General features: G+C 39.3%; 1 protein-coding gene across 3 annotated transcripts in view; it reads right to left on the bottom strand.

The window, feature by feature from the left end:
• ANTXR1 (ANTXR cell adhesion molecule 1) overlaps window positions 1-27679 on the bottom strand; it is a 244427-nt gene that overhangs the window by 189968 nt on the left and 26780 nt on the right. For all 3 annotated transcript variants that reach the window (XM_012501213.2, XM_003262494.3, XM_030827130.1), the window contains exons 2-3: window positions 27559-27630; window positions 22881-22952 (exon numbers count right to left, since the gene is read on the bottom strand). In XM_012501213.2, coding sequence (XP_012356667.1) covers window positions 22881-22952; window positions 27559-27630 — 144 coding nt within the window. The remainder of the gene's footprint in view (window positions 1-22880; window positions 22953-27558; window positions 27631-27679) is intronic.

Here is a 27679-nt window from a genome sequence, read left to right as displayed (position 1 = left end):
GAAGGGGTAATTTTCAAACTCTAGTGAGAGGGATGGTTCTGAAGGTTGAAGAGCTTTTAAACAATCAATATTCCAGTTTTCACTCTCTAACCCTTCCTCGCCTTTTGCAATATCTAGGTTTTGAGCTTTCTAGGATTCTACAAGGCTACATGGCTTGTTCATCTTCAGTATTTCCTTCCACAGGATTATATTTGACTTTTCTCCACAGTGCCATATCATTTGCCACTCTTCCTTCCCTTCTATTCTTATATGTGGTGTTTTTATGGTTTAAATATTTCTCAGTTTCCTCAAAGATGGTCTTTGTGCTTTTGTTTCAAGTTTTCCTGGTTTGGGGTTGGTTTTTTGAGAGAAAGGGGAAAACATTTTAACTTATTAAAATATTTTTATTTATTTTAATTTAAAAATCTCATTTTAAAGTCGGAAGTCCTCATTTTTTAACCCACTCTGCTCTGACTTTTGTCTCCACAACTCCGCCTCTGCTGAAACTGCTTCTAGCAAGGCCCTCTACGTTACCAATCCAATGGTCACCTCTCTGGCTTCATGTTCCTCAACCTCTTTCAGCATAAGACACAGTTGACGTCCTTCATTTAAGCAATGCTTTCTTCCCTGAAAGATTTGAGAGTAGATTTGTGTTTTATGGCATGATTTCCATTACACCATACTCTCTCCTTCTACCTCACCACCTGTTCTTTCTCACATTTCTGTGTAAGTTGTTCCATCTCATCTAGAACTCTAAAGATTGGAGTTCTAGCTCCAGAACTCAGTAAGATCACCCATCCTCACATCAGCACTGTTTTACAAGATCACCTCATTCTTCCATGACTTCAGAGCCAAACCCCATCAAAGAAGCATGAGCTTTGGAGGAAGACAGACTTGGGATGGAAATCTTATTCTACCATGTGCTAGGTATGTCAGCTAACCTCCCTGAACTTTAGCTTTCTCAAAGTAAAACAAAGGTGTGGAATGCTAAGATCTACCAGATTTCTTCCAGCTTAGAATATTGCATCTGATTTGAACTGGGAACCAAAGAGCAAGCAGAAATAGAACCTGGGTATCTTCTGGGAACTGGAGAGGCCACGCTTGGCAGACAGGAATAGCCCATGATGTAACACAGGATCCAGTGCAGAGCCAGAAGTGAAGCTGACAAGAGGAGCCCATCAAGGAATTTTTAAAGGTTGCAGCATAAGGTGGCATAAAAGACAAGAGTGATGGTTTAATCACCGGACAAGATGAATTTGTCCAAACTCTTCTTTATACAACTCTATTTTCATTGGTCACACATTTGTGCAGTAATTTCACCATGTGGTTTTCTGTGGCACAATCTGGCTTTTGAAATAAACCCTGTTAGACCTTCACATACCTTAAGACTTAGCAATTTAACTCCTGGTTATCTACAGGCATACCTTGGATATATTGTGGGTTCTGTCCCAGACCACCAAAATAAAGTGAATATTGAAATACTAAAGTGAATATTGAAATACTAAAGTAAAGTGAATCTCACAACATTTTTGGCCTCCCAGTGCATATAAAAGTTATGCTATACCATATTGTAGTCTATTAAGCATGTAATAGTAGTATGTCTTTAAAAAGTACATACTTCAAATTAGCTGGGCATAGTGGCAGGTGCCTATAATCCCAGCTACTCAGGAGGCTGAGACAGGAGAGTCACTTGAACCAGGGAGATGGAGGTTGCAGTGAGCCGAGATCGTGCCATTGCACTCCAGCCTGGGCAACAAGAGCAAAACTCGGTCTCAAAAAAAAAAAAAAAGTACACACTTCGATGAAAAATACTTTATTGCTAAAGATTGCTAGTGATCATCTGAGCCTTCAGTGAATCATAATCTTTTGCTGGTGGAGGGTCCTGCCTCGATACTGACAGATACCGACTGATCAGAGTGATGGTTGCTGAAGGTGGGGTGGCTGTGGCAATTTTTAAAAATAAGACAACAATGAAGTTTGACCCATCAATTCACTCTTCCTTTCACACAAGATTTCTCTGTAGTATGTGATGCTCTTTGATAGCATTTTACCCACCATAGAACTTCTTTCAAAATTGGAGCAAATCCTCTCAAACCTTGTTGCTGCTCTATCAACTAAGTTTATGGAATATTCTAAGTTCCTTGTAATTTCAACAATGTTCATAGCATCTTCACCAGCATTAGGTTCCGTCTCAAGAAACCACTTTCTTTGCTCATCCTTAAGAATCAAGTCCTCATGAATTCAAATTTTATCATGAGATTGCAACAATTCAGCCACATCTTCAAGCTCCACTTCAAATTCTGGTTCTCTTGCGGTTTCCACCACATCTGTGGTTACTTCCTCCACTAAAGTCTTGAACCCCTCAAAGTCAGTTGCGAGAGTTAGAATCAACTTCTTCTAAGTTGCGGTTAATGTCGATATTTTGGCCTCTCCTGCATGAATCACAAATGTTCTTATTGGCATCTACAATGGTGAATCCTTTCCCAAAGGTCTTCAATCTACTTTGCCAAGATCCATCAGAGGAATCACTATGTATGGCAGCTATAGACATGCATTTCTTAAATAATAAGACTTGAAAATCTAAATTACTCCTTGATCCATGGGCTACAGAAATGAATGTTGTGTTAGCAGGCATGAAAACAACATTAATCTCCTCGTACATCTTTATCAGATCTCTTAGGTGACCAGGTGCATTGTTAATGAGTAGTAATATTTTGAAAAGAATGATTTTTTTTTCTCAAGAAGTAGGTCTCAACAGTGGGCTTAAAATATTCAGTAAACCATGCTGTAAACAGATGTGCTGTCATCCGGGCTTTGTTGTTTCCTTTAGATAGGACAGACAGAGTAGATTTAGCATCATTCTTAAGGGCCCTAGGATTTTCAGAATGGTAAATGATCATTAGCTTCAACCTAGAGTCACCAGCTACCTTCACTCCTTACAAGAGAGTTAGCCGTCCTTTGAAGATTTGAAGCCAGGCTTTGACTTCTTTCTATCTATGAAAGTCCTAGGTGGCATCTTCTTCCAATAGAAGGCTGTTTCATCTCCACTGAAAATCTGTTGTTTAGTGTAGCCACCTTCACCAATGATCTTAGCTAAATCTTCTGGGTAACTTGCCGCAGCTTCTCAATCAGCACTTGCTACTTTGCCTTTTATGTCATGGAGATGGCGTCTTTCCTTAAACCTCATGAGCCCACATCTGCTAACTCCAAACTTTTTTTCTGCAGCTTCCTCCCTTCTCTCAGCCTTCTAGAAATAAAGAGTTAGAGCTTTACTCTGCATTAGGCTTTGGCTTAGGGAATGTTGTGGCTGTTTTGATCTTCTATCCAAACCACTAAAATCGGCAATAAGGCTGTTTTGCTTTTTAATCATTTGTGTGTTCACTGGAGTAGCACTTTTTATTTCCTTTAAAAATGTTTCCTTTGCATTCACAACTTAGCTAACAGGCACAAGAAGCCTTGCTCTTGGCCTGTCTTGGCTTTTAACCTGCATTCCTCACTAAGCTTAATCATTTCTAGCTTTGAATTTAAAGTGAGGAACTTGCAACTATTCCTTTCACTAGAGCACTTGGAGGCCATTGAACTGTTGTTAACTGACCTAATTTCAATATTGTTGTGTCTCAGGGAATAGGGAAGACCAAGGAGAGGGAGAGGGAAACAGATGGGGGAACAGCTGGTTGATGGAGCAGTAAGAATACACACATTTGTCAATTAAGTTTGCTGTCTTATATGTGTGTGGTTTGTGGCACCCCAAAACAAGGACAATAGATAGTAACATCAAGGATGACTGATCACAGATCACCATAACAGATATAATAATAATAATGAAGGTTGAAATATTGAGAGAATGACCAAAATGTGGCATAGAGACATATAATGAGCATATGCTTTTGGAAAAATCGTGCCAACAGACTTGCTCAAATCATGGTTGCCACGAACCTTCAACTTGTAAAAAACACAGTATCTGCAAAGTGCAATAAAGCAAAGTGCATAAAGAACTTCTTGCTTTTGCCCACCCTACCCTCAACAGGAGGTAAGTATAAGTACGTTCATTTCCTTTTTGTTTATAATAGCAAAAAGTTAGAAACAAATTTTCTATGAATAAGAGAGCAGGTAAGAACAGGTGGTATGTTATTACAATAAAATATGATAAAATAGAAAAGTATGCAGTAGTTAAAATGAGCCAACCAGCTATATGTGTCTACACAAAAAAACTCAAAAACATAACATTAAGTATAAAAAGCAAGTTCAAGAAAAATACATACAATATGACCATTTAAAAAATAAAGTTTAGGCTGGCTGTGGTGGCTCATGCCTGTAATCTCAGCACTTTGGGAGTCTAAGGCGGGTGGATCATGAGGTCAGGAGTTTGAGACCAGCCTGGCCAACATGGTGAAACCCCGTCTCTATTAAAATAAAATAAAAAAAATCAGCTGGGCGTGGTGTTGCTCGCCTGTAGTCCCAGCTACTCAGGAGGCTGAGGCATGAGAATTGCTTGAACCCGGGAGGCGGAGGTTGTAGTGAGCCAAGATCGCACACTGCACTCCAGCCTGGGCAACAGAACAAAACTCTCTCAAAAATAAATAAAAATTTTTAAAAAGTTTAATATGAATATATATTATAGCTTATGCACATATAAAAGTATGCAATATCCATTGAAATGATAAATCCCTAATTCATGATAATAATTATCTCTGGTGAGGAAAGAGAAATGGTAAGTATACATAGGAGACGCTGCCTGTAACCTCTTATTCCACAAGCGTGGTGGTGGGTAATGAGTGTTCATTAACCTTTTTTTCTATACTTTTGTTATACCTCAAATATTTAATCACTTAAAAAATTGAAGTGAGTAGCAAAGACTGAACCTGGAGTTCATGAGGAGGCATTTGGAGGCTATCAGAATCAGCATTAAATACAAGACTCAACAGGTCACCCACACTGGTGGCAAAGGAGCTGAGTCAGGTGACAGCCACGTGGCTTCAGAGATAGAATTGTGGATGTGGACGAGTACTGGAATTGTTTTTGTTGGGCCATAAAAAATATGTTGGTTTTGGCTAGCTAGCTTTGGATATGAGAACGCTACTGTTCTTTGGTTCTGTTGACTACTTCTAAAGTTTACCTTGCTGTCTCCATCCAGACAACAGAAATGTTTCTGGGCACTGCTTTTTCAGTTTTTATTCTTAATTTGTATTTGCCACACGAGTAGTAGCAGGTGAAGGGTGGTATCTGTGATGTGCTAGGGTCTCTGTTAAGTGCTTTCCATACATTAATTCATGAAAGTCTCATAACAACTCCATATGGTAGGCATTACTGTCTTTATTTCACATATGAGAAAACAGATTCAGAGAAGTGCAATTACATGCACATGGTGGCGGAGCCCAAATTGGAAACCATAATGGGTCCTGGTCCAAAGTCTGTGTTTTCTCTGTTACATCTGTGGTGCCCAAACTTGGTATGTAACAGTGTACTATATACAAAGACACAGGAGACACATAATTTTTTTTTTTCTGGAGCACAAATTGTACTCCAAAATTTGAGAAAGAACTCAACAGAATTTTTATGTAACATCATATATAATGGAATTATGGAATTATATTATGGAATAGAATACACATGCACACACATTTTTAAGATAAAAGAACTTTAAAGAAGTTCTTGCTTTTAACAAGTCACTTCAAACTATACCGTGAGGCCCCAGGGGGTACACTTTTACTTTCTTCTACTAACAAGGGTACTCCAGAGGAAGGGATTGAGAAGCAGTGGACTACACTACTCTCACAAATCAATCTGTTCCCAGACCTGCTAAATTGCTCCATGGGGATTTCTTTTTACCATCATTGTGACCAACATGGAGACCCCTTAGACAAACCTTCTGTAGAGACATTGCCTGTGTGCCCTTATCTGGAAGAAGTCTCCCTACAACTATTACACAAAAGAAACAATAATTTTCATCTGGCCTCATGTTGAGGCAATATTTTCTACCTGCATCCCTCTATATAGGGATAGACTGGCCAAATGTTAAAACTTCAAGGAGGATGTGGGCCAAGGGGAGCTGGGGACTCGCCCTTTGAATCACTGTTGGGCCTACTGTGATGATTTGAGGTGGGATTTGTCCAGGAGGATTTGGGGCCATTCCTTAGCTGTTTATAAAAACCCCTAACAACAACCACAATAGTAACAACAACTAATGTTAATTGAGCACTTACTATGTGCCTGCATTGTTAACCCTTCCAACAGTTCTGTGAAGTGGGGATCATCATTGCATTCACTTTATAGATAAAAAAAACTGAGGCACATAGAAGTAAGGAACTTGCCTATGAACTCAGACTACATAATATTATCTCCCAATCAACAGGACAAGAGAATAAACAGATGCCCCACTCCCTCACCATTTGTCTTAATTTCGCCATCAAGCCCTCCCACAACTAAAAGAACAGTACCTCAAAATGAAATGAATCCAAGTTCTTTCAAGCACTAAATATCTTAAGACTCTTTCTCCTTGCTGCTTTTAAATTTAGAAAAGGCCTTTAGAACTATGTCTCTTGGTAATGGCAGCCTGTAATCATTCTGCTCCAGGAATCAAGTGATGTCTTCAGAGTATGTCATTTTCCCCTGTGACACTAATAGCAAAACCACACTTTCAACCAAACCAAAGGATGACTGAGAGGGAGAGAGACGTGTGGTCTCTTGGTTTCCACTCAGCAGTTGGAGCCAAGTGTTCTTGGCTTCCATTCTACCTCCTTAAGCAATAAGCAAGACACTTAACCTCGTACCCCCATCTGTGAAATGCTGATGCTACCTCTTTACCTCTTTGTGAGGAGTATTTCCAAGTTCCGGTTTCCAAAAGCCCATCAAGATGACATGTATAGAGGGCATAGGCTGCCTGGTGGAACTGTTTTGTTAAAGATGTCAGAGGGTTTGGGTGGCGAATTGTGTATGCTTGGATTTGTTTTAAATTTAAAACTGTACATAACAGTAAAATCATGGGAAATCCTACAGTATAGTAATTAAGAATATGAACACTGGGATCGTGCTTCTTGAGTTCAAATTCAGGTTCCTACACTTTCACATTACAGTGGCCGTGAGCTTTCTCCACCTCGATATCCCCATCTTTGATAACACATATAATAAATGTAATTCTCAAAACTACCAAATTAGGTAGACACTATTATTTCCTCTGATTATAGATGAGGAAAGTATACTAGGCTACTGGTATATAATAAGCCCTTAATAAAAGATTATATTTAGATTTACACACATATGCATATGTATGTACATACACATATTAGTGGCTTCCATTTGACTATTACACAGATAAGAAACAAAATAATACATGCAGAGGCAGTATGTACTGGGTAGCTTTGTAATGTAATAGAAAAATCACTGAGTTTAAACTTTTTAATTTTGTGAGTTAAAAAAACGGTGCTGCCAGTGAGTATATGAATGAATTTGAGCAAAGAATTCTGTCTCTCTGGGAATCATTTTCCTCAGCAGTAAAATGAGGTCAGTGGGTTGGATAAGATATAATAATTCTTTGACTCATAGTTGTTCTGTTATGCTTTGTTTTTTAATCTTGCAAAGTTTGGAAGAAAGGTGAAATTTCCAGTCAAAGATAATGATCTCGGTCTGCATATTTTAACTTTTGCTTCTTTTTCCAAATTGCTGTAGAAATAGCTAACTGATATAATAGAGAAAATGTTTCTTCACTGCTGAAAAATAGGCAAGGATGCTAGAAACTTCGAATTTCTGCATGATGTGGAGCTGCTGAGGTCAGAGTAAGGGATGGACCCACCACCCCGGGATCCTAGAGCACAAGAAGAAAGGCATGAGGGATGGCGGGGAAGTGAAGGGAGCTAGTTCTTAACACAATAATCCAGCATCTACACCTGACCATCTTCCTTTAGCTTCATCTTCCTCTTTGCCTTGGAAAGACTGCTGGGTCTCTACTCTGCCTAAGATAAACTTACGCTACACATAAATGTTCTCATTTTCCTTAGCTTGAGCTCTTAACATTTTCAACAAGGATCTTGCATGATCTGCTGCAGAACTTTTCCCAAATCCCAGTACTGAAAAGCCCATGTGGTTCCATTTTTAAGTCACTATACTCAGAAAAAGTCTCAGCAGTTGGGAAGAAGAGGACCAATTTTAGGAATCTGAGAAAATATCCCCCTTTGAAATGAAGTCATATAAAAAACAAGGGAGCACATATAACCAATTCTAATTTATATTTATGTTGAAGACATACCTTCAATAGCAAGGTCATACACACGTGGAAAAATTTAGGAACAGGAAAGTATTCATAGGGATGAAAGATATTAATTGTCAATTGAAAAATGCAATGGAAGCAGTGAAAAGTAAGCTGGGTGACTGTGAAAACAGAAGCAAAAACAATAAACAACTTAGACTGGTAATTACAGGATCTGAATGAAACATTCTCTCAGATGTAAAAAAATAATAGAAAGATTAAAAAATTATACTTAGAATATAAAGAGATATTGGATAGATTCAAGAATCGAATGGACGGAAGAAATGTTAATCACAAAAGGCATAGAAGAGAAATGTTTTAAGCTGAAAAAGTTTATTAAGTCTTCAGATAGAATGGCTCAAGTACTATACAAAGTACTGTACAAAATTAATGAAAGGACTACACCTGGAAATATTCTGTTGCTATTAAAAAAATATGTATGATAAAGAGAAAAGTTCTATAAGCAGCCAGGAAGAGAAAACAGGCTACCCACATAGGAGAGATATATTAAATTGGCATCTCTCCTTTCTAATAATGCAAGTTGACTATGTCTTTAGAAAATGTAGGGGGAAAGACAGTTAAGATAGAAGAACTTTATATTCAATGGAAATATTTACCTGGAGGTGAATACAAAAAATTCTCATATAAATAGTGACTTAGAAGTCTTAATAGTCACATATTCTTCAGGAAAATCTTACCTAAAAAAAAGACTCAGCAAACTGAGGAATTAAAAATGTATAATTAAAACTGAAGTACTGGAAAGGACGTATGTGTGTGAATGTGTGTATTCACATATATTCAATGAAATTAGTAAATTTTACAGTAAGTTTAATTATTGTTGATATGTATATAAAATACAATGCAAATATTTCTTAAAAAGAAATTCAGCAAGAAGAATCAGTAGATATTTATTCAATTCTTGTCACTATCGAGGCAAGCAAAATTAACTGGCAACTGTTACTGCGATGCAAATGAAATTATACTTTTCAAATCATTGAAAAATTACACAAAATATCAACGAAAGTAAAAAATGAATGAAAAAGATATATCAGGAAATGCAAACAAAATTCAAGTTTAATAATACTAATTTTTTTTTTTTTTTTTTTTTTTTTTTTTTTTTTTGTTTTTTTTTTTTTTTGAGACGGAGTTCGCTGTCGCCAGGCTGGAGTGCAGTGGCCACTGGCTCACTGCAAGCTCCGCCTCCGGGTTCACGCCATTCTCCTGCCTCAGCCTCCGAGTAGCTGGGACTACAGGCGCCACTACGGCTAATTTTTGTATTTTTTTAGTAGAGACGGGGTTTCACCGTGGTCTCGATCTCCTGACCTCGTGATCCGCCCGCCTCGGCCTCCCAAAGTGCTGGGATTACAAGCGTGAGCCACTGCGCCCGGCAATAATACTAATTTTGGACAAAGGATATAAAGCCAAAAGCACTACAGGTGACAAAAAGATTATTTTATATTGATTAGATGCACACTCCATAATGAAAATACACATAAGCCAAGTAAGATGATGTAAATTAAAAAGCAATGTGTTGGAAATTAAAATAAAATAGTCATGGTGGAAAATGCAAAATGTCTGTCTTCACAGATCAAGTAAACAAAAATACAAAATATTTAAAAATTGAATTAATGTTTTTTATTTTTATTTTTTATTATTGTACTTTAAGTTTTAGGGTACATGTGCACAATGTGCAGCTTTGTTACATATGTATCCATGTGCCATGTTGGTGTGCTGCACCCATTAACTCGTCATTTAGCATTAGGTGTATCTCCTAATGCTATCCCTCCCCACTCCCCCCACCCCACAACAGTCCCCAGAGTGTGATGTTCCCCTTCCTGTGTCCATGTGTTCTCATTGTTCAATTCCCACCTATGAGTGAGAACATGCGGTGTTTGGTTTTTTGTCCTTGCGATAGTTTATTGAGAATGATGGTTTCCAGTTTCATCCATGTCCCTACAAAGGACATGAACTCATCATTTTTTATGGCTGCATAGTATTCCATGGTGTATATGTGCCACATTTTCTTAATCCAGTCTATCGTTGTTGGACATTTGGGTTGGTTCCAAGTCTTTGCTATTGTGAATAGTGCCGCAATAAACATACGTGTGCATGTGTCTTTATAGCAGCATGATTTATAGTCCTTTGGGTACATACCCAGTAATGGGATGGCTGGGTCAAATGGTATTTCTAGTTCTAGATCCCTAGGAATCGCCACACTGACTTCCACAATGGTTGAACTAGTTTACAGTCCCACCAACAGTGTAAAAGTGTTCCTATTTCTCCACATCCTCTCCAGCACCTGTTGTTTCCTGACATTTTAATGATGGCCATTCTAACTGGTGTGAGATGGTATCTCATTGTGGTTTTGACTTGCATTTCTCTGATGGCCAGTGATGATGAGCATTTTTGCATGTGTTTTTTGGCTGCATAAATGTCTTCTTTTGAGAAGTGTCTGTTCGTGTCCTTCGCCCACTTTTTGATGGGGTTGTTTGTTTTTTTCTTGCAAATTTCTTTGAGCTCATTGTAGATTCTGGATATTAGCCCTTTGTCAGATGAGTAGGTTGTGAAAATTTTCTCCCATTTTGTAGGTTGCCTGTTCACTCTGATGGTAGTTTCTTTTGCTGTGCAGAAGCTCTTTAGTTTAATTAGATCCCATTCGTCAATTTTGGCTTTTGTTGCCATTGCTTTTGGTGTTTTAGACATGAAGTCCTTGCCCATGCCTATGTCCTGAATGGTAATGCCTAGGTTTTCTTCTAGGGTTTTTATGGTTTTAGGTCTAACATGTAAGTCTTTAATCCATCTTGAATTAATTTTTGTATAAGGTGTAAGGAAGGGATCCAGTTTCAGCTTTCTACATATGGCTAGCCAGTTTTCCCAGCACCATTTATTAAATAGGGAATCCTTTCCCCATTGCTTGTTTTTGTCAGGTTTGTCAAAGATCAGATAGTTTTAGACATGCGGCATTATTTCTGAGGCCTCTGTTCTGTTCCATTGATCTATATCTCTGTTTTGGTACCAGTACCATGCTGTTTTGGTTACTGTAGCCTTGTAGTATAGTTTGAAGTCAGGTAGCGTGATGCCTCCAGCTTTGTTCTTTTGGCTTAGGATTGACTTGGTGAAGCAGGCTCTTTTTTGGTTCCATATGAACTTTAAAGTAGTTTTTTCCAATTCTGTGAAGAAAGTCATTGGTAGCTTGATGGGGATGGCATTGAATCTATAAATTACCTTGGGCAGTATGGCCATTTTCATGATATTGATTCTTCCAACCCACGAGCATGGAATGTTCTTCCATTTGTTTGTATCCTCTTTTATTTCATTGAGCAGTGGTTTGTAGTTCTCCTTGAAGAGGTCCTTCACGTCCCTTGTAAGTTGGATTCCTAGGTATTTTATTCTCTTTGAAGCAATTGTGAGTGGTAGTTCACTCATGATTTGGCTGTTTGTCTGTTATTGGTGTATAAGAATGCTTGTGATTTTTGTACACCGATTTTGTATCCTGAGACTTTGCTGAAGTTGCTTATCAGCTTAAGGAGATTTTGGGCTGAGATGATGGGGTTTTCTAGATATACAATCATGTCATCTGCAAACAGGGACAATTTGACTTCCTCTTTTCCTAATTGAATACCCTTTATTTCCTTCTCCTGCCTGATTGCCCTGGCCAGAACTTCCAGCACTATGTTGAATAGGAGTGGTGAGAGAGGGCATCCCTGTCTTGTGCCAGTTTTCAAAGTGAATCCTTCCAGTTTTTGCCCATTCAGTATGATATTGGCTGTGGGTTTGTCATAGATAGCTCTTATTATTTTGAGATACGTCCCATCAATACCTAATTTCTTGAGAGTTTTTAGCATGAAGCGTTGTTGAATTTTGTCAAAGGCCTTTTCTGCATCTAATGAGATAATCATGTGGTTTTTGTCTTTGGTTCTGTTTATATGCTAGATTACATTTATTGATTTGTGTATGTTGAACCAGCCTTGCATCCCAGGGATAAAGCCCACTTGATCATGGTGGATAAGCTTTTTGATGTGCTGCTGGATTCGGTTTGCCAGTATTTTATTGAGGATTTTTGCATCAATGTTCATCAACAAAAATTTCTTTTTTGGTTGTGTCTCTGCCCAGCTTTGGTATCAGGATGATGCTGGCCTCACAAAATGAGTTAGGGAGGATTCCCTCTTTTTCTATTGATTGGAATAGTTTCAGAAGGAATGGTACCAGATCCTCCTTGTACCTCTGGTAGAATTCGGCTGTGAATCCATCTGGTCCTGGACTCTTTTTGGTTGGTAAGCTATTGATAATTGCCACAATTTCAGAGCCTGTTATTCGTCTATTCAGAGATTCAACTTCTTCCTGGTTTAGTCTTGGGAGGGTGTATGTGTCGAGGAATTTATCCATTTCTTCTAGATTTTCTAGTTTATTTGTGTAGAGGTGTTTGTAGTATTCTCTGATGGTAGTTTGTATTTCTGTGGGATTGGTGGTGATATCCCCTTTATCATTTTTTATTGCATCTATTTGATTCTTCTCTCTTTTCTTCTTTATTAGTCTTGCTAGCGGTCTATCAATTTTGTTGATCTTTTCAAAAAACCAGCTCCTGGATTCATTAATTTTTTGAAGGGGTTTTTGTGTCTCTATTTCCTTCAGTTCTGCTCTAATTTTAGTTATTTCTTTCCTTGTGCTAGCTTTTGAACGTGTTTGCTCTTGCTTTTCTAGTTCTTTTAATTGTGATGTTAGGGTGTCAATTTTGGATCTTTCCTGCTTTCTTTTGTGGGCATTTAGTGCTATAAATTTCCCTCTACACACTGCTTTGAATGTGTCCCAGAGATTCTGGTATGTTGTGTCTTTGTTCTCGTTGGTTTCAAAGAACATCTTTATTTCCGCCTTCATTTCGTTATGTACCCAGTAGTCATTCAGGAGCAGGTTGTTCAGTTTCCATGTAGTTGAGTGGTTTTGAGTGAGTTTATTAATCCTGAGTTCTAGTTTTATTGCACTGTGGTCTGAGAGACAGTTTGTTATAATTTCTGTTCTTTTACATTTGCTGAGGAGTGCTTTACTTCCAACTATGTGGTCAATTTTGGAATAGGTGTGGTGTGGTGCTGAAAAAAATGTATATTCTGTTGATTTAGGGTGGAGAGTTCTGTAGATGTCTATTAGGTCCACTTGGTGCAGAGCTGATTTCAATTCCTGGGTATCCTTGTTAACTTTCAGTCTCATTGATCTGTCTAATGTTGACAGTGGGGTGTTAAAGTCTCCCATTATTATTGTGTGGGAGTCTAAGTCTCTTTGTAGGTCACTAAGCACTTGCTTTATGAATCTGGGTGCTCCTGTATTGGGTGCATATATATTTAGGATAGTTAGCTCTTCTTGTTGAATTGATCCCTTTACCATTATGTAATGGCCTTCTTTGTCTCTTTTGATCTTTGTTGGTTTAAAGTCTGTTTTATCAGAGACTAGGATTGCAACCTCTGCCTTTTTTTGTTTTCCATTTGCTTGGTAGATCTTCCTTCATCCTTTTATTTTGAGCCTATGTGTGTCTCTGCATGTGCGATGGGTTTCCTGAATACAGCACACTGATTGGTCCTGACTCCTTATCCAGTTTGCCAGTCTGTGTCTTTTAATTGGAGCATTTAGCCCATTTACATTTAACGTTAATATTGTTATGTGTGAATTTGATCCTGTCATTATGATGTTAGCTGGTTATTTTGCTTGTTAGTTGATGCAGTTTCTTCCTAGCCTTGTTGGTCTTTACAATTTGGCATGATTTTGCAGTGGCTGGTACCGGTTGTTCCTTTCCATGTTTAGTGCTTCCTTCAGGAGCTCTTTTAGGGCAGGCCTGGTGGTGACAAAATCTCTCAGCCTTTGCTTGTCTGTAAAGTATTTTATTTCTCCTTCACTTATGAAGCTTAGTTTGGCTGGATATGAAATTCTGGGTTGAAAATTCTTTTCTTTAAGAATGTTGAATATTGGCCCACACTCTCTTCTGGCTTGTAGAGTTTCTGCCGAGAGATCCACTGTTAGTCTGATGGGCTTCCCTTTGTGGGTAACCCGACCTTTCTCTCTGGCTGCTCTTAACATTTTTTCATTCATTTCAACTTTGGTGAATCTGACAATTATGTGTCTTGGAGTTGCTCTTCTCGAGGAGTATCTTTGTGGCGTTCTCTGTATTTCCTGAATCTGAATGTTGGCCTGCCTTGCTAGATTGGGGAAGTTCTCCTGGATAATATCCTGCAGAGTGTTTTCCAACTTGGTTCCATTCTCCCCATCACTTTCAGGTACACCAATCAGACGTAGATTTGGTCTTTTCACATAGTCCCATATTTCTCGGAGGCTTTGTTCATTTCTTTTTATTCTTTTTTCTCTAGACTTCCCTTCTCACTTCATTTCATTCATTTCATCTTCTATCACTGAAACCCTTTCTTCGAGTTGATCGCATCGGCTCCTGAGGCTTCTGCATTCTTCACATAGTTCTCGAGCCTTGGCTTTCAGCTCCATCAGCTCCTTTAAGCACTTCTCTGTATTGGTTATTCTAGTTATACATTCGTCTAATTCTTTTTCAAAGTTTTTAACTTCTTTGCCTTTGGCTTGAATTTCCTCCTGTAGCTCAGAGTAGTTTGATCGTCTGAAGCCTTCTTCTGTCAACTCGTCAAAGTCATTCTCCATCCAGCTTTGTTCCGTTGCTGGTGAGGAACTGCGTTCCTTTGGAGGAGGAGAGGCACTCTGCTTTTTAGAGTTTCCAGTTTTTCTGCTCTGTTTTTTCCCCATCTTTGTGGTTTTATCTACTTTTGGTCTTTGATGATGGTGATGTACAGATGGGTTTTGGGTGTGGATGTCCTTTCTGTTTGTTAGTTTGCCTTCTAACAGACAGGACCCTCAGCTTCAGGTCTGTTGGAGTTTGCTAGAGGTCCACTCCAGACCCTTTTTGCCTGGGTGTCAGCAGCAGTGGATGCAGAACAGCAGATTTTCATGAACTGTGAATGCTGCTGCCTGATCATTCCTCTGGAAGTTTTGTCTCAGAGGAGTACCCGGCCATGTAAGGTGTTAGTCTGCCCCTACTGGGGGGTGCCTCCCAGTTAGGCTGCTCGGGGGTGAGGGACCCACTTGAGGAGGCAGTCTGCCTGTTCTCAGATCTCCAGCTGTGTGCTGGGAGAAACACTACTCTCTTCAAAGCTGTCAGACAGGGACATTTAAGTCTGCAGAGGTCACTGCTGTCTTTTTGTTTGTCTGTGCCCTGCCTCCAGAGGTGGAGCCTACAGAGGCAGGCAGGCCTCCTTGAGCTGTGGTGGGCTCCACCCAATTCGAGCTTCCTGGCTGCTTTGTTTACCTAATCAAGCCTGGGCAATGGCGGGCACCCCTCCCCCAGCCTCACTGCCACCTTGCAGTTTAATCTCAGACTGCTGTGCTAGCAATCAGCGAGACTCCGTGGCTGTAGGACCCTCCAAGAGGGATGCGGGATATAATCTCCTGGTGTGCCGTTTTTTAAGCCCGTTGGAAAAGTGCATTATTAGGGTGGGAGTGACCTGATTTTCCAGGTGCCGTCTGTCACCCCTTTCTTTGACTAGGAAAGGGAACTCCCTGACCCCTTGCGCTTCCCAAGTGAGGCAATGCCTCGCCCTGCTTTGGCTCACGCACGGTGCGCTGCACCCACTGTCCTGCGCCCACTGTTTGGCACTCCCTAGTGAGATGAACCTGGTACCTCAGATGGAAATGCAGAAATCACCCGTCTTCTGCGTTGCTCACGCTGGGATCTGTAGACTGGAGCTGTTCCTATTTGGCCATCTTGGCTCCACCTCCCCGAATTAATGTTTCTTATAACAAAATTTTAATCATCAAAGTATACATATTTTCTAACATCCATGGATACTAAATAAAATTTGATCATGTAGTAGTCCACCAACAAGAATTAATAAACTAAAAATAGAAATTATATAAATCAAATTTTTAAAAACTGCAATACTCTAGAAATTGAGGAAAGGGTAAACAAAAATGTGAAAATTGTGAAACACTTTTCCTAAATCATCTTAAATCAAAAATAGTAAATATAACTATTAAAAAATTAACAATAATAGGAACAGGACATGTCAAAATGTATAAAATTCAACAACCATATCAGATTTAAAGTATAATTTATACTATTAAAGCTTTTATTATTTAGAAAGAAATAAAGTATAGTGAATAATCTTCTTTTTTTTTTTTTTTGAGACAGAGTCTTGCTCTGTTGCCCCAGGCTGGAGTGCAGTGGTGCGATCTCGGCTCACTGCAACCTCCACCTCCCAGGTTCAAGAAATTCTCACCTCCCAAGTAGGTGGGATTACAGGTGTGCACCAACATGCCCAGCTAACTTTTATATTTTTACTAGAGACAGGGTTTCACCATGTTGGCCAGGCTGGTCTCAAAATGCTGGCCTCAAGTGATGAGCCTGCCTCAGCCTCCCAAAGTCCTAGGATTATAGGTGTGAGCACCATGCTGGGCAATTATCTTTTACTTTGAGAAGCCAGGAAAAGCTTGCAATATAAGAAGCAGAAGGAAGGAATTAATAATAGTAATAAGATAAAATAATCATAAAATCTAAAAATATATAAAACAACTGATGAATACATTTAAGACACAAACCATTAGGTAATTTGAATGGGGCAAATAAGAGAAAAGAAAATAGCTTTATACAATTGGAGGAAAGGGATATAACCAAAGATACAGAAGAGCTTTTGAAAATTAAAAAGATATGTGATAAATTTAAAATGTCAACATATTGGTAATTTCTACCGTTTCTCAAGTTAGAAAACATGATAAAAACAATAACACAAAAAGCTGAGGTAACTGCAAAGAGCTTCTTCAATAATAATTTAGGCTTTGATGGTTTTCCTCTGAGTTATATCAAACTTTGAACAAACGTTTGCTCTCTATATTAGTTAAGCAATTCTGCAGCTTACAGCAAGATTGCCTACTCATTTTTCCAAGCTCATGTAAACCTTTTACTCCCAAACTGACAGAGATTTTATGAAATAAAGCCCCAGAATACTCTCAATATTAAATATTGATAAGTAATATCTTTCAGCTTAAATCAAATCCAGAAACACAATAAAAACATAGCAAACCATGATAAAGTTTATTCTAGGACTGTAAGGTTAGTTTTTCATTAGAAAATCTTTTATTTATTTATTTATTTTTGATACAGCACACTCTGTTGCCCAGGCTGGAGTGTATTGGCATGATTACAGCTCACTGCAGCCTTTACCTCCCATGCCTCAATCGATCCTGTCACCTCAGCCTCCTGAGTAGCTGGGACCACAGGGGTGTGACAACATGCTTGGCTAATTTTTAATTTTTTTTTTTGTAGAGACGGGGTCTCCCTATGTTGTTCGGGCTGGCCTTGAACTCCTGGGCTCAAGCGATCCTCCCACCTCAGCTTCCCAAAGTGCTGAGATTACAGGTGTGAGCCATTGGGCCAGGCCCATTAGGAGAGCTTTTGATTTAAAATTTTTACAGAGAGGTCAAAGGAAATAGAAGAAAGATATAACTATTTTGATATGGCAAAAAGGTATTTAATATAACAATTATTTCAGATAAAAATTTTTTAATAATCTCGCATTTGAAGAATCCTTCCTTAACAAAGTAGATAAAATGTATGAAGTTAGCATCCAATAAAATGCATAATTGTAAAACCCAGTTGGGAATTAAAGTCTGAAAATTTTAGAATGTAAGAAGATACACAGGAAGATTTACTAGCTATAAATATTAGAAAAGAGGACAGAATTAATCACAGATACTGCAATCACCTTATTGGAAAACCACTTAAAAATTAACTGGAAAACTATTAGAACTAATAAAATGTTTCATTAAAGTGGTGGGATAAGAAGGCAGATGTGGTGGCTCACACCTGTAATCCCAGCACTTTGGAAGGCCGAGGTGGGTGGATTATTTGAGGTCAGGAGTTCGAGAACAGGCTGACCAACATGGTGAAACCCTGTCTCTACTAAAATGCAAAAATTAGCCTGGCATGGCGGCGTGCACCTGTAATCCCAGCTACTAGGGAGGCTGAGGCAGGAGAATTGCTTGAACTTGGGAGATAGAGGTTGCAGTGAGCTGAGTTTGCACCACTGCACTCCAACCTGAGTGACAGAGCAAGACTCCCTCTTAAAAAAATAAAAATAATAAAAATAAAAGAAATCTACAAAAAACCTGTTAGAAACCTATTGTTTTCCCCAAAACTAATATTTCTGAAGCTCTTTTTTTTTTGGCAGGGGATGGGGATGGGGGCTGCATGCATGGTCTTTTCTACAGAAAACCCACTGACATGCACATTTTTGTAAATTATTTTATGGAATTCAATAGAAGCCCATGGATCACAAACTATAGGTTCACCAGTCAAGAGTGAAGAATGACAGTTTGGAGAATACCACAGCAAAGCATTTTTTTCACAATGGAGGCAACTTAAGATGCCTAGGAAAAAAATGTTGACAATTAGACTAATTTGAAGAAAAAAACAAAACCGTACTGAGGGACGTAAATGAGACGTGGTATATCCCTAAATAAGAAAATACGTATAGAAAAAAATGCAGTGCCATTGCTGCTGAGTTAATCTGTATTTTTCACCAGTTCAAGTGAAAATCCCAGGGATATCTGGGAACATAAAAAATTATTTAAAATGTATGTGGTTGGAAAAATCTAGTAAAGACCAAGGAGATTTTCACCCAAGATTAGAAATGAGGACAGATTGGTCCTCCAGATGTTAAAACTAATTAAAACAATGTGATCCAAGTATAGAAACAGACAGAAAAACAGAACAGAATAGAAAACCCAGTAATAAACCCAAGCCTAGCAAAGAGTTTAATTGTTCAAGTTGTTAGTAAAAGATTATTACACAATGGTGTGGGAAGAACTGGCTAATCAATCGGGGAAAGAAACACTGGACGTTGACCTTGTACCTTACATCATCATAAATTCTAGAAGAAGTACTAATTTAAATAAAAAAGAATCAAAAATACTATAAAGAAAGGTAGTAATAAAAAGGACAATGGCAGCCCAATTACAATTATAAATAGGAGTGCTAAATTTCTGAATAATATTAAAAATACAGGATTCAGATATACATTAAAAGAATACATCATAACCAAATGTATACAGAAATACTAGAATGAGCCAATATTTAAAAATGCTTTTTATGACATTCACTGTACTAGTAGGTAAAAGAAAAATATCACCATGTTAACAAAAGGCAAAATTGCATTTGATTAAATTGAGCATCTGTTTTTTTTAAATGGATAGTTGAACTTCCTTCACATGGTCTTATTTCTAAATGATGACACATTTGAAGTATTTCAATTAATGTAAGAACAAGACTCTCCTTGGAGTTTCCAGGGACTCATATGCAGTAGTTAACATCATTTTATTCTAACAGTACTTAAATTGACATTGTATTACTCTATTATACTAATGAAGTGACCTGCAAACTTTGTTACAATCTATCAACTATTTAAACTGATGAAGCCAGGAAATCTTGGAAGAGCAACGTGATACAGTACAAAGTACAGGAGTTGGACCAAATTTAGAATCCAGAATCAGAATACTAGTTTGGCAGATTACTAGCTATCTGACCTCGGCAGGTTACCTAAACTTTTTGAACCTCAGTGGCCTTATTTGTAAAACTGAAGTAACAGCAGCCAAGATAGAGTATACTTGCTACTGCCTATATTGCCTGCTGATTACAACAGAAAAAGCAACCAAGTAGACTGGAAAGTAAACAAAACTGGTGGACTGGGGAGGCAAATTTAAACCTAGAGAAATGACCCACACTACCATGAGGTCCAGAATCTCCCCCCCCCAACTCAAGTAGCTGCAAGCTCCCCAAATACGGTGACAGACAAGTTTATAGATTCAAGAAGCTCTGCAAAGTCAAAATAGGGTACCCTGAAAGAAAACCATGCCCACACAAATAATCAAACTGCTAAGAACTGAAAACGAAGAAACTGTGAAAACAGAGAAAAACGACATTCCATATATAACAATGATTCAAATGACCGCACAGTTCCTTCCCATTAGAAAATAGGGTAACAATGGTTATATGAGGATAAATAAAAAATGATATATAAAGTGCTTTGCAGATAAAAGACACAAATCGTAGGCATTATTATTCTAATTGGAGTTTCTTTACCATATCTTAACACATATTTATTTTCCATTCTATTTTTTCATCTTCTCATAGCTTTACCCTACGTGTATTTGATCCCAAGAACTGAATGCGAATACAGTCATTCCTTGGTATAGGCAGAGGATTGGTTCATGATCCCTGAGTATACCAAATCCATGCACTCAAGTCCTGGAGACAGCCCTGCAGAACCTGCATATACTAGAAGTCAGCCCTCCATATATGTGGATTTTGCATCCTGCGAATACTGTATTTTTGATCTGCATTTGGTTGAAAAATACCTGTGTATAATTGGACCCATTCAGTTCAAAATGTTGTTCAAGGATCAACCGTATATCTTTGATATTATTTCTTTTGATTTACCCAAAACCTTTTGCTGAAATGAAAGTCTTTGCCAATTCATGTCTTGCTTTTGAACAAGTTTTTCTTAATTCTATAAGGTCTCTCAAGTATTATACAGGTATCTTAATGGACCCTTTACTGTTTTATAGGGATAGTGTGACGATCAAGTGAGATAGAAAAATACAAATTCCTGTGCCCAACTAAAACACTGCAAGTCATATATTTCAGAAGCAGTAATAGCTTGGAAGATCTGAAGCCTGATTCTTTTAGCCAGTCTCCTGAGAAAGAGTTTCAGAGAGATCTTGCCCACGTTTCTTTCATAGGCTGATGAGGTTGGGGGTGTGTCCATAAACCATGCTGTGCTTTGCCAGCTGACCTAGGCCAAGCAGTCACCACATGAAATCCACACAGCCTTCAGGAAGGCATTTTTGGCTGTTGTTTGATGCGCATTTGACCCATACAAAATGCTGCTTCCAGCAAACCAGGGACTCTACTCTCTGTTTTCTCTTCAGAACAGGAAACTAGCAGTAGTGACGTTAAGGTACACAAAAATTAGATTCCAAGTAGATTCAGAGGATGACTAATTCCAACAAGCATAACAAACCACAATGGGTCTGGAAGACTTGGCATTCTGATAGTGTTTATAAATCCCTGACCCCTCTGACCCTGTCAACTTCCCAGAAGCTGTGAGCATTAGCACACAAAGCACCTGCAAGTGATATGTGAACCTGGTCTTTTGGCCAAACTCTTATTCATGGGGCATGGACAGCATGAAGCTGCACTAGGAAGCCTCAGGTTGTAGGAGGATGTGAAGAACAGGTGAGAGGGGTGTTTAGCTCCCCATTGTGGAACAAAAAACATCTCTGCATAAGGGATGACATCATCTAAAGACTGAGCAAGATGAGGAGTCTTGAGATGGCTAAGGACACCTCCTCAGAGCTTCTTAAAATCCTTGGCCAGTATTGAAGGCAAGTCACACAAGTGTCTTGGATTTTATGATTCTCTGTTGAACAGAAGGCAGCAAGGCAAACTGGAAAGAATGTGGAGCCTGGGTTTGGTCTGGGTTCTGTTTGCTATTCTTGGGAAGGTGATATGGCCTCAGTTTCTCCTTCTGTTAATAAGGGATCAGAAACTCCTGTTTTTTTGAATGGGGTTTTTGTGCATCTCAAATGAAATGCATGCATATAGTAGATCAGGTTGAAGGAGTAACAGGATTTGAAAACACCTACATGGTACAGAGCACTCTTTCTGTTACAGATCCTAACAAAGTCATGGGAAAAAAACAGGGACTAACTCAAGTTTGCTGACTTCAGCCAGAAAATTTTACTCTGTCTTGTTAGTCCTATATTCATTTCTATAAGAACGTTAGAGAATAAAGTCTTCCTGCCCTCCCTGTACTGGCCCTTCCTCCTTTTCTTTTTCCAGCACGTCCATATATGAGTCTCCCAATAATCCCACATGTGTTCCCCATGGTGCTTCTCTCATGTGGACCATCTCACTATTTAAAAAGTGTACAATTTCATAAATGGGGGAAGATTATCCTTTCCACTCTCTAGTATACCATCCTAACTATGAATAAATGACGTGACTCTGTTATTGCTAGTTTTCATCTGTAAGTAAAATGTGGCAAAACCTAAAATACTTTTGTTAAGCTAGGTCTACCTAGTTTAACTACTTCTTTGTGTCAACAACATTCTTTTACACTGTTTAAATTTCCTTTTATTTCGTGGTACCATAAGCCCTCCCTTTCTACTCCCTTCCTGGGTAATTATGAATAGTAAATATTTCAAACTCTTACCTGTCTCATAGTGCACCTGTATCTCTGAAACCTTAATCCAAAATAAGTCTAATTTAAATAAAAGAAAATATAGTCCCCCAATAATATGGCTTGCCAACATTTCGCTCCAAGTTAGCAGATGGAGTCAACAATCAAATGTGAGATTTATCTTAATGTAATTTCATCATTTATAAAATTTCACCAATATCAGGAAATTCTTTCAAAAGTAACTGAAGAGTAAACTAGCAGCAGGATCCATGTGCCCATATGTAAGGTTAAAAACTTAGGGTAAAAGAAGGAACCATTAGATTAAAGTGATTAACAGGTCAAGGCTGGCACCAGAGCACAAATCTCAGGGCTACTCAGGAAGTGATGGACTTTTTAACAACAGAGATAAGAAGTATCCTTACCTGTCTTCTGTCAGTTTCATTAATGTTGTTCCTCGGGTGGAGAAGACAATAAAGGACATTCTCAACTGTGGGCTGGAAAGGAAAAGAAGCTCTATTAGGACAGACAATAAGACTGTGCATGCCATTCCTTTCAGGCTCCCTCCCTGTCCTTCCCTTTCTATCATGGCTGCCAGAGCTGAAGACCCATAACCCACAGGGGGCCTCCAAGGCTGGTGCTGTGGGTGTTGATTAGCCAGCAGTGGACTTGAAGTGTGGGTCAAAGAGAAGACACTCTGGGTCTTCCTGAGGCTGCTTCTGACCTGATACCATTGCTCAGTGAGTGTGGATTACGAGTAAGAATGATAAACTTCATTGTTGCCCTGTGTTCTGTTTGAAGTATGTCCCAACAAGGGGACCAATCTGTATGGTGTCTATAAAAGGGGATCCCGATAGGCAAAATTTGATCATGTTTCCACGGTAACCTGGTGTATTCTCTAATGATGAGTTGCAGCTTGATGCCATCAGCTATTAACATTATATAACAAACTCCCTTTGATCTGAAAGTGAGATCACCATCAACTTTTAATTTCTCCTTGGCTTCCCAAGGAGATTATCCTATAAGGAGAGAATGTGCTGACTGGTCATAATATCTATTCCATTTGGTAGTTACACTTCTCATTATTAATGAATAAATTGGCATGGTTTTTATACGGCAGTGCTCACGAGCATTCTCAATGTAAGAGTCACACTCTGGAGACAGAAGCACCCTCACCTGAGGAAGAACTTGTTTCTCAGTCTGCAGGATGGACCATCAGACTGCAGTGGATTCAGCAATGCAATGCCGTTCTGTGTGTCCAACTTGTTCTTCCATGATAGCATCAATCTATTTCTTCACAATGCAATAACCTCCCACACCTGATCGGGCTCTGAACCTTGTAGTTCCAGTTCCCCAAGTGTTTCTCAAACCTGCCTCACCTCCCATATCTTAGCTTAGGATCCTGGCCTCAATCGTCTGACCACTACAATTTCCTAGCTGGTGTCTTGCCTAGGAAGGTTCTTTGCTCCAATTCACTCTTCACACTGCTCCCAGAATTATTTTCCTAAAACAAAAATTAGAACCTGTCACTTATCTGCTATAAAATTTCCAATGATTCCTACTGTCTCCAGGATAAAGTCTGCATTTATTACCATGTGCCTGATGCATCTTTGGAAGCCCTTGGCGTGGTGTTTAATATTTGATAGGCGCTCAGGCAATACCTGGTGAATTGAACATTGGTCCCTAAAACAGATCTCAGTTTTCTGTCCATGACCCCGTGCTGCCTGAGACTACTTCCCCAGCACTGGGGCAGCGGGACACCATGTCCTAAATTATAATAACAATCATAATGATTATAATAATATAATAATGGCCAACCTTACTGAGTTCTTACCATGTGTGAGATCATAGTGATTTGCACATATGATCTCATTATACTTGAACAACTTTATGAGATTGGTACCTATAGTAGCAATCCTGATAGTTCATATCAAACTAATAGTTCCGATTTTCCACAAAAGGAAATTGAGGCCCTGAAAGATGAAACAATTTCCTCAAGGTTACACAGTGGGGGAGTGGCAGACCTGGGGCTTGAAGTCAAGTGTTTTAATTCTAGAACTTGGGCTCCTAACTGCCACATTATATACTGCTTCCCTTCTGTGAAGTTCAGCTCTGGAAATAATAAATTTGAAATGTGGAAAATAAAGGTCTCCAAGAGGCAACTGGCATATAAGTCTAGGCTAGAGGCATAATTTGGAAGTCCTCAGCGTACTGATGTGGGCAAAGTTGTTCAGAGAGAGTGTCAGAAGTGAGGAGGGAAGTGAGCCAAATACAAAACCAACACTAGTGTGGGAAGGGCTGGCTGAGGCCAGTGAGATGGAAGCAGAATGAGAGCCAGTGGAGGAAAGAGTTTCAAGGAAGGATAAGTCTGGATCCAATGAAATCCCTGCATCTAGTGGACTAAGGGCCATAGAGTGCTCCTGGATTTTTCCTCTGGGTCATCCCTGGGTGAGACCTTGGTGAGCAAGCAGGTGAAGGGTGGGGAGGAGGGCCAGATAGCAGTGGGTTAAGGAATGAATGAGAAGTAAGGATATGGAGATGGCCAGTCTTTAAAGACAAATGAGTGAGAAACTAGTAGAGAACTAGGGTCCCATCTATAGGAAGACAAGATCAAGAGATTCACTGTCATTGCTTTTTTTGGGACAAGGGGCAGGAGAGATTAGTTTATGTTTGTAGACTGTGGGGAAGGAGCCTGGGGAAAGGTAGAGAAAAATACAAGACAGAAACAAAGACCTGGAGGAAACTGGAGACAATGGGATAAAGTCAGACTAAAATGGAGAGGTTGGCCTTACATGGGAGGGATACTTGAATCTCAGAGACTAGTGGGAAGGACATATATGCATCTTTTAGGAGTACATTGGAACTTGAACTGGTGTCCTCTACTCTCTGAATTTTTGGTGAAGTAGGAGGTGAGGTTCTTTTCTGACAGCGATGGGTGTGAGGTGTAGGTTGAAGGCTTGAGGAAAACAGCAAAGCATAAGAATCATTATTAGAAAAATGACAGAGGGTCAGAATAAAGACAAATAAAAGGACTCAAAATGTCAAAAATCCCACTGAGATTAGAAATGATGTACTTGTACTGGCATCAGCCACTGTTATTGAATGAATTTCCCCCCGCAGTCCCAGCTGCCTTAGACTTTTTATTAAAATGAATAAATAAATGAAAATTGCCTTCATTCACTTATTTAAAAATACTGACTGAGCATGTACTGTGTGTCTGGCACTGTTATGGGCACTTGGGCTATGACTGTCAACAGACGACAGCCCAGCCTCTGCCTGGTGAAGTTTGGGTGATGGTAAGATCTTGGCTCCACACTTTGAGGGGCTCCTTGGCCAAGTAGGGTTAGCGGAGACAACCAGAGAAGGGTGCCTTGTCTGGATTAAGCCATGTCAACCTCCCCAGTCCTCGGTTTCTTCATCTATAAAGCAAGGGAATTGGATTAAGGGTTCTCTTAATCCCCTCCCTTGCCCCTGCCCACGATTTTCTAAGATTCTAAGATAGGGAAGAATCTGGGATTGCTGAGGGAACTGAGAAAGATGTTGTGTGCCCACTCTAAGCCAGGTGCTGGACTGGTGGGCTTGCACATGTTTTCTCTTATAAGCCTCATATATAAACTAGGGTTCAGCCAAGGTTGGTGAACTGCTATGGTTGCACAATGGAACTTAGATTCAAACTTACATCTGCCTGACTTCAAAGCCTGTTCCACTAGACTCCTCCACTTCAGAGGGAACAGAAGCCCAGAAAAGCAAATTAGAGACAGAGCAGATACTGTGAAGGGTGTGGAGGCAGACTTGTTTTATATCACTCCAAAGGACCAATGGCTGTGAGTGAAGAAAGGACATCTTGGCTTAATGACAAAAAGACTTATGAAAACTGGAATTGTCCAACTATTGGACTTTTGCCTCAAAGGCAGTGAGTTTTCACCAGAGCTATTCAAGTAGAGAGTTACACAATGCCTCCTAGGATAGGCTGGGAAGTCTGGTTCCTTTTAATTCCTAGTTTCTATGATCCTTTCAAACATTTTCTAACACCACCCATGTATTTGTTTCTCTCCTTTTCTTGTACTTTTTCTCCCTTCTGTCCTCTCAGCATCTGTTTTTCCTAATCATCTGGGTTTAGATGCTTCCTGCTGTAGCTTCCAGTTTTTGGCATAACAGACAAGCCACCTCCTAACCCTTTCCCTCCAATTAGGCAGGTAGGTATGTGTTGAGGTCAATAACCGAATTTGAGGGGAACATGTCTGTCACTACCCAGGGCTTAGAGGATAACCTGTATTCTGAGTCAGAGAACCTTACTCAAAGACAAACTTCATGGTCACTCCTATCAACTGGAAGACTCTATGGAGGCCATCAGCATGAAGTGGAGCTGTGTTAGAATTTATGATGATCAGACCAATTTTACCAAAGACTTTGATAACTTGCTTCAAGCACTCTATGAAAGCTATTACTGTTGTGTTATCCCTTGGAGGCTGCACATAGTGGGGTGAAATGACCTCATTTCCTTACTACTAAGTCCAAGACTCCCATGATATTTGCAGTGACTATGTTCAAAACTGCATTGCCTTGCCTGGGAAAGTGGTGTTGAAAATGCTCAGAGGATTCTACCTGATAGTACACACAGCTAGAGAGTTCCAATTCTCACATTTTGCTCAGGACTAAGGAGGGTTCCCCTTAGGATGTGAGACTTTCAGTGCTAAGACTGGGAAAGATCTGGGCAAACTGGGATGAATTGTTCATCCTACACATTGTACACCCTATACATGAGTCCAGCTAAAATGTGCCATTTGCTGCTGCATGATGCAGTGTGCAAGAAAAATGTTAAAGGTAATAAGAATAGGCTATTCAACAGAGAAGGGAGAATGCTAAATACTTTTGGTCTCATAACCAGATTTGGCTCCTCCCAAAAACATAAAGCCAAATGTTACTTTAAAATGTGGCAAAGATGAAAACAAAGCAAACAGTCTCTGGTCCCAGATCTGAGAGCCTATCTTAGTCAAAAAACATCCCCAAAGTATGTAGTAGTAATTAATAGAATAGCAAACATGGACTAGTTTGACTCATGACAGCGAACTACAAGTGAACAAAATGCATAGTGTTTCTCACCTGATGAATTTATGAGCCAACTGTTCCACAAAGTAATAGATTTCATTCCAGTGGTGCAGCACACTTCCTGATCTAGGAAAACAAAAGCAGGTGTTGCGTGACTCAGGTGTTTTTGTCTTTA

This window comes from Nomascus leucogenys, chromosome 14 (genome assembly GCF_006542625.1).
Source record: "Nomascus leucogenys isolate Asia chromosome 14, Asia_NLE_v1, whole genome shotgun sequence".
Classification (NCBI taxonomy): Eukaryota; Metazoa; Chordata; class Mammalia; order Primates; family Hylobatidae; genus Nomascus; species Nomascus leucogenys.
The sequence above is the reverse complement of the archived record's forward strand: the minus strand, read 5'-3'. Positions and strand labels throughout refer to the sequence as shown.